This window comes from Nicotiana tabacum, chromosome 6, assembly GCF_000715075.1.
Source record: "Nicotiana tabacum cultivar K326 chromosome 6, ASM71507v2, whole genome shotgun sequence".
Classification (NCBI taxonomy): domain Eukaryota; kingdom Viridiplantae; phylum Streptophyta; class Magnoliopsida; order Solanales; family Solanaceae; genus Nicotiana; species Nicotiana tabacum.
This window is the reverse complement of record NC_134085.1, coordinates 194842597-194857663: the sequence shown is the minus strand read 5'-3', so window position 1 is coordinate 194857663 and position 15067 is coordinate 194842597. Positions and strand designations below refer to the sequence as shown.

At 37.0% G+C, this 15067-nt stretch overlaps 1 protein-coding gene across 2 annotated transcripts; it reads right to left on the bottom strand.

Moving 5' to 3' along the window:
- Nucleotides 1-6609: 6609 nt before the first annotated feature.
- On the bottom strand, nucleotides 6610-13278 carry LOC107801646 (3-dehydrosphinganine reductase TSC10A). 2 transcript variants are annotated; one of them, XM_075256312.1, is made up of 3 exons: nucleotides 13129-13278; nucleotides 8523-8670; nucleotides 6610-7075 (listed from the first exon to the last, which is right to left on the bottom strand). In XM_075256312.1, exons 1-3 carry the CDS (start codon nucleotides 13144-13146, stop codon nucleotides 6777-6779), a joined length of 465 nt encoding a protein of 154 aa, XP_075112413.1. In that variant the 5' UTR covers nucleotides 13147-13278; the 3' UTR covers nucleotides 6610-6776. The 2 variants fall into 2 exon arrangements, with proteins under 2 accessions (XP_075112413.1, XP_075112412.1); XM_075256311.1 differs by having other exon boundaries at nucleotides 11653-13257.
- Between the last annotated feature and the right edge of the window lie 1789 nt (nucleotides 13279-15067).

Sequence of the window (15067 nt, the reverse complement as noted above, 5' to 3'; positions counted from 1 at the left end):
TACAAACATAAATATAAATATTATTTGAGAGTATTTGATAAGTCAATCCACAAGATATATTTAAAACCATAAAACTGTAAGAAGGAACCTTTTAGTATTTCTAATAAATTTATAAAGGTAGGCAGAATCTTCTTCAAACTCAAATTTGTAAACAAGAACAGAATTTGTTCACTCAAATGGAATAAAAAGGATAGAAAGGCTAGCTAAATGACCCTAAAAGTTTTTCACTCAAGGAAGAATGAGCTCACTCACTAGTAAGATTACACAAACAGCATCCCCAAGACCAACACAGCAGATCTAATCCCAGGAATTACAATTATTTATATATTAATACATGTAAGTGCTCTACTACCTAACAAAGATGGCATCACAATTCTCTGTTGAGGTTGGACGATTTTGGAGCAGATTGAAGTTGAGAACAGAACTTTTAGAGAAAAATAAGAAGGTTTAGGAGATGAAAGTGGTAGGATAATGGATTTGGAATTACAGTACATCTAAAAGACTTTTAAGTACAAAATTTATACAACTAGATAACAGCGAAAAGACAAGGCAACAAAGAGAACATCGAACCCATACCAAACACACATCCAGACTAAAAACTCTTCAAGACTGAAGCAGGATATTCCAAAATTCCAATTAGACATGACAACCAAATGCTAGGAAACATGGCAAACCTTACATTCTATGTAAATCCTGGAAAAGATACCACTCCCTGAAGCACTGGTAGTGGCGCATAACTTGAAGAACCTTGCCAGTGTGCACCAAGAAGCTCTGGACAAGGGATAGGACATCTGACCAGGAGTTGTAGAAGAAGGACCGGGAGGATAAACAGTAGAACCACGTGAAGAGACCATCATGTTAGAAGGTTCGGGATGATGAAATTTACAAGTACTTCCAAACTTGCATTGTGCTGTTCTCATGTAATATGTACATTCTCATTCTGCGGGTAAGAAAAATCATATATTATAATATTATCTGAATAAGATTCAGAGTACAACATGAGCAAAGAAAGGCAAACTGTCAGCTGCGTCGACCCTTATCATGACCATAACACACTTAGAACATCCAGAGAAGCAATTGCACATCTAGAATGTAAGGACAAAAAATCCATTTGTTAGATGTCTCCTCTGAATTAAGCTTAGCTATTCTTTTGTCCATGTCCATTAAAAAGACTCACAAGTATGAAAGGTCACTGCAAGCTCTCCCCCCAACACACACACACACACAAAAATTTTGGCTGTATTTAAGTGTTCATCTTTGCAAGTAAAGCAACATCTAACCAAAATAACATTTTTTAAAGAAAAGGAACAAGAGGAACTAAAATGAAGGTTGAGGATCACAAAAATTCACCATCAGCTTAGAACCTATTGCCTACATTTGGGTAATTGTTTCAGTTAAATTGACAAGTAGAACAGGTATGTGTCACAATCACGGGGAGGATGTGCACCATCTGTTACTACATTTCGGGCTACCAACAGAGTTTTGGTCCTTAGTATATTCCCCATTTAGTATGACGGGTACCAGAGGCGGATGTAGTGAAGAACTAACGGGTTCAACTGAACTCATAACTTTCGACGCAGTGTAAAATTTATATGTAAAAATTTATTAAAATTACAAAAATAGTAGATATGAACCCATAACTTTAAAAATATAATGGATTCAATGCTAAAAACCTTAAAAGTTGAACTCATAGAATTTAAATCTTGGATCCGCCTATGATAGGTACCACCTATTATAGTGGTGGAAGTGATGGTGAGATGAGGGCAAGAAAGATGGACTTCAAAAAGAAATTAAAGAGATATGAAATACAACTCCTTATTGCATATTTTGGATGATTTGGAGAAAAAGAAGATTAGAGCTTTTGAAGGAATTGAATTTCACTATGGAGAATTAGAAGTTGTCCTTTGTATGTGTTTTGGTGTAAAAAGAATACAATGTTTTGTATAAATTGCTAATTGGATCTTTTGGAGGGCTTAATTTCTATCCTTTTGTATCTTTTGTAAAGTTGACACCGTCTTGATATCAATAGAAAGACTTTTTTGCATAGTAACAAAAATAAATTTTGACAAACAAAGAGGTAATGAGGTCAAACCGGGAGAAGTGGATAGCCCAAGACATATAGGGTAACTCTTCCAGCAATTCCAACCTTGTCTCTAGGATGGTGAAACTTGCATGTGGCTCCAAACTTGCAAGTTCCGGTCTTCAAGTAGTACTGGAAAATAGTTCAATAATTCAAATTGTGAGCGAAATAGGTTAGAGGGGATTAAAGGAAAGAACGGAAAGTCATAAGAAACAAATCATCGCACGAAATACGAACATCAACAACTATAAAAATAGACACCCAATTTAAGACAAGTTGATTCAATTAATTTAATAATTCGTGCATCTCAATAAAACTACAGATACTAAGATGTTCATATTTAAAGATAGTGAAGCAGATAAGAAGTGAAAAAAAAATTTAGAAGGTGAAAAAAGGTCAAATAACACAGTCAGATATATGAATCTTCTAACAGTGGGTTTAGTTGTGACTCTCAACATATCCCAGGAGGTGAAAAACCTTCAAAGTCTGAGCAAGCATCACATAGTACGGCCAGCTTTTCAATAAAGAAACCAGTAGGTGTGAGTATTTTACAATACTTGAGCCAAAGACATAAAAACAACAGCTCATATCTAATGAAAAAAAAATTTAATGAAAGAACTTAAATTTTTGAAAATTAAAGGACGATGTAATCAAATCTCGTATCACATGCCTCAACCAGTGTATCACAAAAGAAATAAGCGATTTCAAAGATGCTAGGTAATTTCTAGAGATATTAACTTATTTTATAAGGACTTTCCAGAGATATTAATTAAACCACAAATTTGTCAACTATCCCGACTAGAATCAAGATTCAATTATCAGCTTCCACAAGAACAACGGGAAGAAGCAAATAAGGCAGTAGATCAAACCATAATGGAACAGGCACCCTAAAAGTTAAATGGGGACATCAATTAGCATCAAATCATACATGTTTATTTAAGTACTCTCATCCATAATATAGATATGTCTATTGAAGTACTTCCATTCATAAGTTCAATCTTTTGAATGATGAGCCACAAGGGTCAATATTGTTAAGGGCAGCTCGATGCACTAAGCTCTCGCTATGCGCGGGATTCGGGAAAGGGCCGGACCACAAGGGTCTATTGTATGCAGTCTTACCCTGCATTTCTGCAAGAGGTTGTGTCTGTTAATTGCTTTTTGCACTTTCCTCTACAACAAGCAGATATAAGACATATGGACCTGGCAACAATACCCGGCATTCTAGTTGTCCTATTCTTTCTGGATACTCTCCGTTGATACTTGCTGCATGTTCTAAATTATTGTCTTCTTTTTATCGAAAAGTTCTATTCGTAAATTTACAAGATTATGTGTCATTTGTTAAGTAAATCTTCTCCCTATCTCTTTCAATTCATCTTCTCCTTTCCCTAATAATTCCAAACCAATTTTTTAAAAGAACATTCTATATGTTCCTTCTCTTTATCCGGTTTGTGTTGCTCAGCTAGTGGTCCAACCCTTGGGCTATCCAATTCTTTCGAAGAAAATTGAATGTTGAGAAAAATGGTCCAACAGAAAAGTTCAAGCTCCCTCCTTTTGGTACCCACACAAACAGCCTTCCCCTGAAAAAAATCAAAGAGCGTGTCGAAAGAAGAGAAGGTTAAGACAGAAACAGTGGATATTCAGAATGGATACAATTTACTTACATTTATAACATTTAGTTCTTTTACTTCTATACATGATTCGAACCGAAACCAGTAAATTTAACTGCATTGGTTACTGATCGCCTAGGATCTGTACATGAGAAAAAGTTGTTGATGAGAGCACAAACAACAAATGCTTGGTGGTGGTATTGATGGCTTGCGATTGACTAAACCACAAAGAAAGCAAAGTGCAATTATTCTTCCCAACATTTCAATGATCTGTCCACTTTTTTTTTTTAGGCAAGCGCCTAGGGCTAGTTTTTTATTAATAACAGAAAAAAAAAATACAACAATTAGGAAAAGTAGAAATAAGGGGGGACAATAGCACCGATATTGTTACCCATATAACACAAACCAGGCTAAACCTTACCTTACTAATCCTATTGAGGCATAAAATAGCCTCACTAGCAAGCATGTAAAAAGAAAGAACTAGCTACAATCAAATATTCAGTGATCACCACAGAGTTTATAACATATTCTGTGATGATATTACAAATCAGAATACTAACATAATGGTAGAATAAAATGATGAAGGAATTAAAATATTGTCCCTTCTTGTCCAAACTTGTAATTTCTTCAATTTGTAATTCTTTTTCATCACACTCCCAATTCTTCAAGAAGTATTCAAAATTCATGATTTCTTTTTAGAACGATTGGACCTTGTTGATGTAGTTGGGGCGACCTGCTTTTGTTTGGCATTTCTCATTGGAGGTCGCCTAACATTTAAAAAATCATTAACCTTGTCGTCCCAACTATTTTTCCTTGTATGAGTCTTTTTACCTTTGTTGTTATGCCTTGGTGATAGATCCCTTTTTCTTGATGCCTGTGCACGACATTCTTGTAACATTGCTTCTTCTTTTCCTTGTTCAAAAAATTCACTCCCCAAATTAACAGGTTGTGGAGAACTTTGAACGATATCGAGTGTCACTAAGGCATCTCTTCCTTGTGTCGTTGTCACGATTGTCTTACTTTGTTGTTGTCCTATGTTTTGCATTTTTTTCTTGCTCTTACTTACAGGACCAGTGCTAAGCGTAGCAGGATTTAAGGATTTTAGAGGAGTAGAGCTTACCATTGCATCCAAAAGTTTCCTCTCCTCCAATGAAATGAGTGGCTCAGTTGTTACAATTTGATTCTGCCCAGATTTTGGCACTACTGTTGCTTTTCGATCACCAACAGAATTTTCGCCTGAGCATTGTTGTTGTTGCACATTATCTCCTGTTGCCTTTTGACCCAAATTTGTTGCTTCTGCATTTGCAGAAATTCTTGGAACAAAAGCTGGAGCATTATGGTTCAACTTGCTGTTGGGACTTGCTGCAAGTGCCGCAAGTGCATGACAATTCAAATTGTTCTTGGGTGCTGCCGATTTCCCCTGAAACTTTGGCTTGATTGGAGCATCAATGTACTCTCCTGCACTATCCTGATCATCCTCTTGGTCATCTTCTTCAGAGAAAAACCAGCAATTCCGTCAACCCAGCCCTCCTCATTATCATACTCTTGTAGGTCGTTCCACATTTTCGAGTTAATAACCATCTCCCTCACCTTTGCTTGAATTATTCCTTTGTTATTGCCAGTGGAGATTAATGGTTGCCCAGATTCACCCCCATGCTCACCAATTGACTTACAAGATTGAGAGGGAATATCATACATCGATGTGTTCAAGGTGACCAATGGTTGCTTGAACATAGGGTTGGCATCCAACATCATTTTAATCTGTGAATCTTTGATAATTTTCTCTACATGTGGACTGGAGAAATGTATCGTAGGAGTTACCTTCCCTTCATTTTGATCATGGGCCAGCAGTTGCATATTTGGATCAGTAGTCTTACCTTCATTCTGATTCACAGTAACAAGAGCTTTATTCAATGCCGTTGGAGTCGATGAGCTATTTTGATCCAATTTCTGGTCTTTATAACTCTCAACCAGCTGTAAATTCTCTCCAGTCAACTTCCCATCATCATCATTCACATTACCAAGAGCAGTAAATGAGTTTGAATTTTTTGGTACACCTGGACTCTTTTTTGCGATCTGCATTAGTTTTTTGCTGTTTGAAGTCCTTTTTTTGCTGGAAACCGATGTCCAGTTATCGTTAGTAATATGTTGTCCAGCTTTCCTTGTATGTTGTCTAGCATCAGTAGGTTTTGATCGCTCAGATTCAGCCCCTTCTAAAGCAAACTCAGCTTGAACTAAGGCAGCATTAGAGACATCTACAGCATTTGTACCTATAGAAACAGTCACACCACCTTGTTGTTGAACCATATCAGGCTGGTTAGAGGTATTTGCTCGGACTGCCTTCAATGCAACATCAGTATCCATAGGATTTGCTGTTCTTTCAAGAAGATCAATCACAGCATCATGTTTATCACTCCTAGATACAGCTCGATCAACAGGAGATTGCAAAGCAACAGTACAATCCAGCTTCGAAACAATAGTAGCTGCAGCAGCTGCTTCAATAGCTACTGTCCAGTTGTTACTCTTGTTACCCTTTGTATCAGATGCTGCAAACTCCAATTTCATAACATCTACACGATGTTCCTCATTAGTAGCATCAACATTTGGTGCTTTATCAGTTAATTCAACAAAAGTATCCTTAGGTTCTGCGCTACCATTTCCAAATGATCTGTCCACTTATTCCTCCATTACTGCATATTATTTGGTTAACCTTCCTGTCTCCATGTATTAATTGGACATATGCACTTGAAATTTATTCCTTTTTTTCTCTTTCACTTCTCTTCATTTCTACTACCTTTGCTACGCAGCTAACCATAAACACAGGAATGAAGGTTGTGACAGCTCAAGAATAATAAGCTTAAATGCAAAACTAATAGTATAACCTTACCAGTTAACTAAAAATCTATTGAACTTCAAGCACAGTAGATAGAAAAAACTGGTCAAATTAGCCAGAGAAAATTGGTAATGGACAAAATCTAATGGGGACGAGGACTACATAGTTTTAGTCTTAGCATACCCGTAGATCAAACTACTTCAAACTAGTTTTTTAAGGAAGTTGCAAAAAACATTTGTTAGACTGTGCTAAGTAGTCATTTGCTATTTCCTTTCTCCAGGCATTTCTCTATGCTTCCGTACCAATTCCACTGGAAACATAGGCCAGCAACACGTAATATTCCAGCAGCTATCACTTCGACAAATGCCATTAGGAATGATCTTTGAGGAGATAGACCAGCAGTTGCTATGGAAAGCAAGAATCCCTCAAAGTTACAGGGGACAGTAAAATTTCCTGATTTAATGCCATTCAAAGCTATCTTGGCAACTTCGTCAGCTTTCATGGCACCAGAAGAAGCTGCTATTATACTAGTCACCCGTGGCCTTCTTTTGTTCTCTGCAATAACAATGAGACTTTCATAATTGTTGTTCAAACAGGTGAAATACTGAAAAATAGATGGTAAAAGAGTATAACCAAATTTATGCAGGTTTAAGCTGATTATCAGTCAGGTAAGCTTAAGCCCCTATCAAGTACATTAAACAATGTGTGCATGCCTCAGAAGCAAGGGCACTAGGAGTATCTAAGATTTCATCTCAAATGCTTGGAATGAGATGGGTGCAACACTGACAGTGATGATGATGTATCCCAAGGTGCAATATTAGTGCTTGCATTATCTCCATGCGCACTCTTCACATTTTTTCTTCTTCTCTCTTCTTTCGGATTGGTGAATAGTAAACTATTACATAAAATAAAGAGAGCACCAAGGAGGTTCACACAAAAAAATGCAGCAACAGGTTACAATGGTTAAATGAGGCAAGACTGAAATATGCAAATAAGAAAAGTATAACAATCTAAAAGTCATAAATAATGGAACTCCTGAACTCGCATAAGCATGTCAACACCTTGACCACATTCTTCTTACCAAAAAGAAGCAGATGCAATACACATTAAGCTTCAAAATGTTCTAGAGCTGTACTATCCAAATAGATCAAACGACACTCCAATGCAGCATTTAACATCCTGTCAGGTTCTAGGAATCCTCATGCCCTTTCAAGAAGATAAAAGGCAGAAACAGATTTTGCATAGCCAATGGAATCATGATAAAATGTACTCCATTTAACATGTGCGACAGAGACTAAAGAAAAGGATATATAACTAACATATCAATTTAGATTCAGAGGTAGATCTAGCATTTAGAATTAGTGGTTTCGGAGTGGATATGGCCATATTACATTTTAAAATTTTTACATAGAAATCCAGTGCAGAAGATCAAACTCAATTGTGTTCTTTTTTGTTTTTGGTGCAAACAGATTTACATAGAAGATTCATTGACAATCATAGACATACTAGGATCTTGCTAGGTCTCGAATTAGAACATCTACTAATCCTCTCCATGTAAATCTGGTTTTCAGTATGTACTGATGTTTTTAATATATACAATAGTTACCAATTCAAAAAAAAAATTACATAGAAAAACATGAAGCAAGCAGACAGAAATGGGTTTGGTTGACCCACCCCCAACCCAACTGAAGGGCTAGATCTGCCTCAGTTTAGAAACAGCGCTAGAATAACACAGTTCTTTTTTATTATCTTTTTTTGATAAGGTAAAGTTAGACTTGTTTGCTTTGTTGGAAAGAAAATCCCAATGCAAAGGTTTATAGATGTAACTCTATTAAAGAACCACTAACCTACAATCCTTCCGGCATGATGATTTGTTCATAAGAAATAAGATAAAACCAATTTTTAATATTTAAACATGTAGCGTATCATTTTAGTTCGTGCAATGTGACATGCGGCAATAACAACCAGAAGAAACAGAGTGGGATCCATTCTCATGTCCAACCTTCAGCAAATCCAGGAGTTTCAGTGTCCGGGGGAAATATTAGTGATACGTGAATATTTTCACCAATAACCTCCTGCTGCAATGCTTCTGCCAGTCCTTTGAGGCCAAACTTACTGGCTGAATAAGCTGTATAACCATATATGCCAACCTAAGACAAAATAAAATACCAAAAGAAAACCAAATAAGCTAGGAAGAGACAGAAACATGGTTAAAGTTCATTAGTACAATTGTATGGGGAAAGAAATTCTGTTGATTCTATCATATTTTAGCATCACAGACCAAGCTCCACTCTTTCAGGTTATAAACTACTATTTGAAGAAATGTTGCCGGCTAAAGACACAAGTTCTCCCTTAATTATGCCATACTGTTGCATCACGGACCAATCCAAGGACGTCTCACTCGTGGCCTAAAGCCAAATTTTAATAAGGGGCCTTTTTTTTTCTTTTTTCTTTTGTTTATATTGTAGTTTTTTTTTTGATAAGGTGAAGATTTTATTAAAAACAGTATCAAGCTGATACTGTGAAACTACAAGGATACTGCTGGCTTAAAAACATTAAAATCCTAAGCGATCTAGCATGTCCGGCATATCATGAAAATTCATAACAACATTTCCATCTTTCCAATAGTACAAATAATGTAAACAATTGTATTTCACATATTGCAGCTGCTCCTTCTTGCCTTTAAAACACCTATTATTTCTTTCTTTCCATATCGTCCAAGCTATGCTAAGAGGAATATCTCTCCAAAACTTCTTTAAGGATGCTTCTGGACATGCAGGTTCTCAACACTCTAATATATTCCTGAATTTCTTAGGACTTGCCCAAAGGATGCCAAAGTTAGCCGTGAACATGGACCACACCAGCCAAGTAAATTCACATTGCAAAAAAAGATGGTCCACGGATTCACAAGCTTTCTCACACAAGTAACACCTGCTGCACATTATCCAACCCCTTTTCATCAAATTTTCTTGAGTCAGACATGCTTCATGTGCTACTAGCCAACCAAAACATGCTACTTTTGTTGGGACTGTAGTCTTCCAAACCATCTTCCAAGGCCACTTTTGTGCTTGCACCGACTAGGTAGCATTTAGTATTTTGTAGAGTGAACTAACAGTACAAAAACCTTTTTTACTAGCTTTCCAGAGTAGGCTGTCTTCTTTTTCTGGCGATAACACCATTGATTGCATCTTCTGAATAAATATATCAACCTCATGCATTTCTCTGTCGAAGAGATTCCTTCTGAACTGGAAGTCCCAACCTGTATCAGTAAATATATCAGCTAAGAGGATTTTTGGATTATTGGCCAATATGTACAGGTTGGGAAATTGAATTTTCAGCAGACCAGAACCATCCCAATTATCTTCCCAAAGTCTGATTTTTTTCCCGTTGCCCACCCTCAAGCCAACATACATGTTAAATTTCTCCCATAGGTTACAAATCTGTCTCCAAACAGCTACCCCATACGGAGTTTTTACTTTTTTAGGTGCAAAGAAACCCTCTTTTCCATATATCACCTCCACCACTGCTTTCCAGGGAGCTTTTATCCCATCGTTTAACCTCCATAGCCATTTGCATAGCAAGCTTTGATTGTGAGCTCTAAGATTTCTAACTCTCAGACCCCCTTCTTTCTTATGTTTTGTCACAATGTTCCACTTCCCTCAAAAATTTCTTCCTAATTTTATCAATTTTCTTCTCCACACTAGCTGGTATAGGAGTTAGAGACATTAGATAGGTTGGTATTCCATCAAGAACACTGTTTACTAATGTCAATCTGCCCCCAAGTGATAAGTATTGCTGCTTCCAAGGAGCCAACTTTTTTTCACACTTGTCAATTACACCATTCCACACTGATTTGTCCTTGAATTTTGCACCTAAAGGCAATCCCAAATAGGTAGTAGGAAATTTTTCAACCTTGCAACCCATGATATCAGCTAACATATTAATATCACTGTCAGCATTCAAAGAAAACATTGAACTCTTGGCCAGGTTTAATTTTAATCCCGTCACAGCTTCAAACGCCAACAGAACCACCCTCAAGTGCAACACTTGATTTCTATCAGCCTCACACATCAACAAGGTATCATCAGCATAAAGACTGAGAAATTTCTATACTATTTCATGAATGACCCTCCATTTTAAAGCCTTTTATCCATTCACTTCTCACAGCAGTTTTAAACATCTGACTCAATACCTCCATTACTAGAAGAAACAAGTAGGGAGACAGAGGGTCTCCTTGCCTTAAACTTCTTCGATAACTAAAATAACCTACTGGACTACCATTGATTAGTATTGAGAACTTTGTATTGGAGACACAAAATTTTATCCATTGAATCCACTTACCCTCAAAATGCATCTTTTCCAGCAACTTCAGCAGACAAGGCCAATTGACATGATCATAGGCCTTTTCTAAGTCCAATTTGAACACCACACCAGGCAATTTTCTTTTCCAAGTAGCCTATACATTCATTTAACAACAATGATGCATCTGCAATTTGTCTACCTTTCAAAAAGGCATTCTAATTCTCAGAGACCAACTTGTTAATCACCAACTTCATTCTCTCAGTAAGGACTTTAGCTATCAACTTGTATATACTCCTAAGCAAACTAATAGGTCTGAATTCCTTGATGTTGGCAACCCCTTTCTTCTTTGGCATCAAAGCAATTAAGGTTGAGTTAAAACTTCTGACAAATTCTCCTTCTCTGTGAAGCACCTCAAATGTCTTCAGAACATCTTCTTTCACAATATGCCAGCATCTTTTGAAGAAACACATATTAAAGCCATCAGAACCAGGAGCCTTATCCCCTTCTACCATTTTAACTACTCTTGTTACCTCTATTTCATCAAAAGGTCTCTCCAACCACTCTTTCTCTTGGTCACTGATGCTAGCAAGTTCTGAACAATTCCATGAAGGTCTCTAGCTCTCTTTTTCTGAAAAAAGATCTTTATAGAACTCAAGTATGTGGTTTCTAATCAAATTTTTGTCATCTGTGATATCCCCATCTATTTCTAGCTTATGAATCCAATTATATCTCCTATTTGAATTTGCTATTTTGTGAAAAAATTTGGTGTTCTTATCCCCTTGCTTAATCCATAAAAATCTGAATTTTTGCCTCCAATGTATCTCTTCTACCTTAGCTATGTGATGCAACTCATTTATTAATGCATTTTTAGCAGGTTCTTCTTCCTCTGTGTTACTATTATGATTATCATTTTGCTGCTCCATCTCCAATTGATGCAAGTTCTGGTCTTTTCTTATTTCCAGGTGCCCAAAAGTTTCTTTGTTCCACTTCTTTAAATCTTCTTTTAACTTTCTAAGCTTTTTTGCTAGAACCACATCTGGTCTCCCTTGAAAATCATACGAATTCCACCATTTCTTCACTGTGCTTATAAAATTAACATGTTCAAACCACATATTTTCGAACTTGAAATACCCTTTACTTCTCTCCCATTCCCCACACTCCAATAGTATTGGACAATGGTCTAATTCCACCCTAGGTAGCACGCTTTGTTTAATAGCTTTGAAGGAATTATCCCATTGACTTGAAATTAAAAATCTATCTATTCTTGAGGCTGAATGCTCATTATTGCCTCTAAACCACGTGTACTGCCTCCATATCATCAATGAACCTTGAGAAATCTCTCATAGCCATAGTATTTTTTGCCCTTCCGGTTCTTTTATCCTCAAACCTTGTGATATTAAAATCGCCTCCAACTACTCAAGGCCAATCTTCTAAACCTGCAACTGCCCCAAGTTCTTTTCATAGTTCTTTCCTCCTCTTTCTACCACAAGGACCATATACCCCAGAGAAAGAAAATTTAAAATCAGAATTTTTATCTTCCAAAAAAACACTTGCTGAATACTCCCCCACCAATTTCTCATTACAACTCCATCTCCTTTTATCCCACATAAGTAAGATTCCACCACTATTTCCTCTTGCTTTAAGCTCTAACCAGTCTGTCCATCTACCTCCCCCAGCCTGCCTCATCAAAGAACAATTGCACTGCTTTAGTTTTGTCTCGCTCAAACAAACAATATCAGTGATCCACTTTTTTATCAGTGACTTCACTAGCCTCCTTTTTTCTGCCTCGTTCGACCCTCTGACATTCCAGCATAAGATTTTAATCTTCATCTTCTATTTGTAATGGCCTTCCTTCCTCGATCTCTGCTTTCTGGCTCATCCCCATAATTAACCCCAAAATTCTTCAAACCCTCTATTTCTCGTTGATTCCTCTTATGTGGAGATGGGCTTTTGTTTTGTGGCTTAGGTCTTGCTAATCTACTCCTTTCAATTCTAATGAGAAGGTTCCGCAAATCATTCTCCTGATCATCCGCCTTGACACCCAATTGACGACATAACTTTAGCATGTTCGATTTCACCCAGCGAGAAGCATCAATAAAGTTTAGTCTCTCCTGGATATTGCATGGGCCATTTTCGTACCAAGGAAGCATTAATATCTGAGAAGGAGAATCAACTGCATGTATATTTTCCACTTCATTATATGGAATTTCATCCTCATCAAAAAAATTATTTACAGGACCAGAAGACTCTTGAACAATCATCTCCAAGTTTGGCTCTATTGGATGTTCTTTTGTTGTTGCACTCACCTTTATGTTTTCTGTCATCTCTTCGATCTCTTCAAAGAATTTGCTGCACTCTACTAGTACAATTGCAAATTGATTAGGGCTCAGAAGAGAGAAGCGGTTCCTCAAGAGCGGGGATCAGGAAGACATATATTCACTTTATAAGAGCAACTGGGTCGGGTCTCCTGTTCTTTCTGATTAATAATCAGTCCTGTCTGAACACTTGGACTTAATACACTCAATGGGCTTGTATTAATAGGGCCCACAGATAATTCAGATGCACCATCTATTTTAACTGGACCCTCCTTTTGTCCAACATCTCCTATTTTATCATCATTTCCAGGATTGGCTTCTTAATGGGCCTGTAAATCTGAGCAACTTTTTTGGGCCTCTGTATTTTATCAATATATGAGCCTTTTCCTTTAAAATCCTTTTTATTATGACTTAGAACAACATGTTCACTGTCAGACTTCTTCATATTTATTCTAGGGTTTGCTCTACTATTCTTTGGTCCCTTTGCAAATTTCCAACATCTGGCTTATTATGCCAGCTGTCACGCTTGCCACGCGTACCTGCTATTAATGAAAATTCTCCATTGGGAACCTGCGACATCTTCTGCTGCCATAATTACACTGCTTGTTCATATTCCCAGTCTCGTCGGCGATCTCCAACAATTTCCGATCAATTTTTTCAACCCAAGCATTAGATTCCACCAGTACTAGGACAATGAACACTAAATCATCCACTACTAATTTTATATTTGCTGGTACTCTGACATCTGAATATCGAACACAGATTCTAACATCAGGATTTCTTTCTCTGAATGAATAAGATGCTAATTAGAGGTGGAGAGGGCAGAAAAGGAGAATGGAGGTGGTGAACAAGGAGTAAAAAAACATGAAGTGGTAAGATCAGTAAAATAGATGTTATTGCAAACATAGTCCTTTAGATAACTAGGGAGGGTGCCTATATTATCTCTGTTGGATCTCCTGAGGGGAGTAGAGGGAGAGGAAGAAATCGGAGAAGAGGTAGGGGAATTAAGGGAAGCAGGTAGGGGAACAGGTGAAACAACAGGTGAATCTGGGTGTGTAGGAAGACAATTAGGATGGGTGTGAGGTGTGGGTGTAGATAGCTGTGTAACTAATAGTGGAGAAGAAGTGTCAGGGGTTAAATGACTTGAAGGAGGAGGAAAAACTAAAGGAATTTGAACTGATGAAGAAGGAGGGTCTAGTGTAGGAGAATTGGTATAGCTGAATGGAAAAATATGTTCAAGAAAATGAACATTCCTTGAAACAAACAGTTTCTTGGTATTTAAATCCAATAGTTTGTAGCCTTTTTGTCCAATAGAATATCCCATAAAAACACATGCATTTGCCCTAGGTTCAAATTTACCTCTATGATGTGACAAAGTAGAGGCATAACATAAACAACCAAAACTTCTTAAGAAGGAATAGGAGGGTGTTTGGTTAAATAATACTTCATAGGGAGTTCTACCTTTAAGGACCTTAGAGGGGAATCTGTTGATTAGAAAAGTAGCTGTCAATATGCATTCTCCCTAATAAGATATAGGCACCTTGGATTGAAACAATAGAGCCCTAGACACTTCCAACAAATGTCTGTGCTTTCTCTCGACAATATCATTTTGTTGAGGAGTACCCACACATGAAGTCTGATGTAGAATTCCTTGAGATTGCAGAAATATAGATGCAGCAGTTGCTTTTCCTAATTCTAAAGCATTATCTGATCTGATGATCTTTACTTTAGCATTGAATTGTCTTTCCACCATGCTTAAGAAACGTTTAAGACAGAAAATGCATTGCTCTTTGTGCTTAACAAATAAGTCCAAAATGCTCTATTGAAATCATCCACAATGGTTAAAAATATTTGTATCCATTATGAGTAGGTGTCCTATAAGGTCCCCATGTGTCAATGTGAATCAGATCAAATGCTTGTTTAGTTTTGA

What these genes read in the sequence shown, in the direction of transcription:
- LOC107801646 (XM_075256311.1), bottom strand. Translation starts at nt 12,141, where the DNA reads ATGATATGGAGGCAGTACACGTGGTTTAGAGGCAATAATGAGCATTCA. An exon ending in AGTTGCATCACATAGCTAAG is followed by an intron (nt 8,671 to 11,652) that starts GTAGAAGAGATA and finishes ATTTTGTCTTAG; the next exon opens with GTTGGCATATATGGTTATAC. An exon ending in AACTCCTGGATTTGCTGAAG is followed by an intron (nt 7,076 to 8,522) that starts GTTGGACATGAG and finishes TTGTTATTGCAG; the next exon opens with AGAACAAAAGAAGGCCACGG.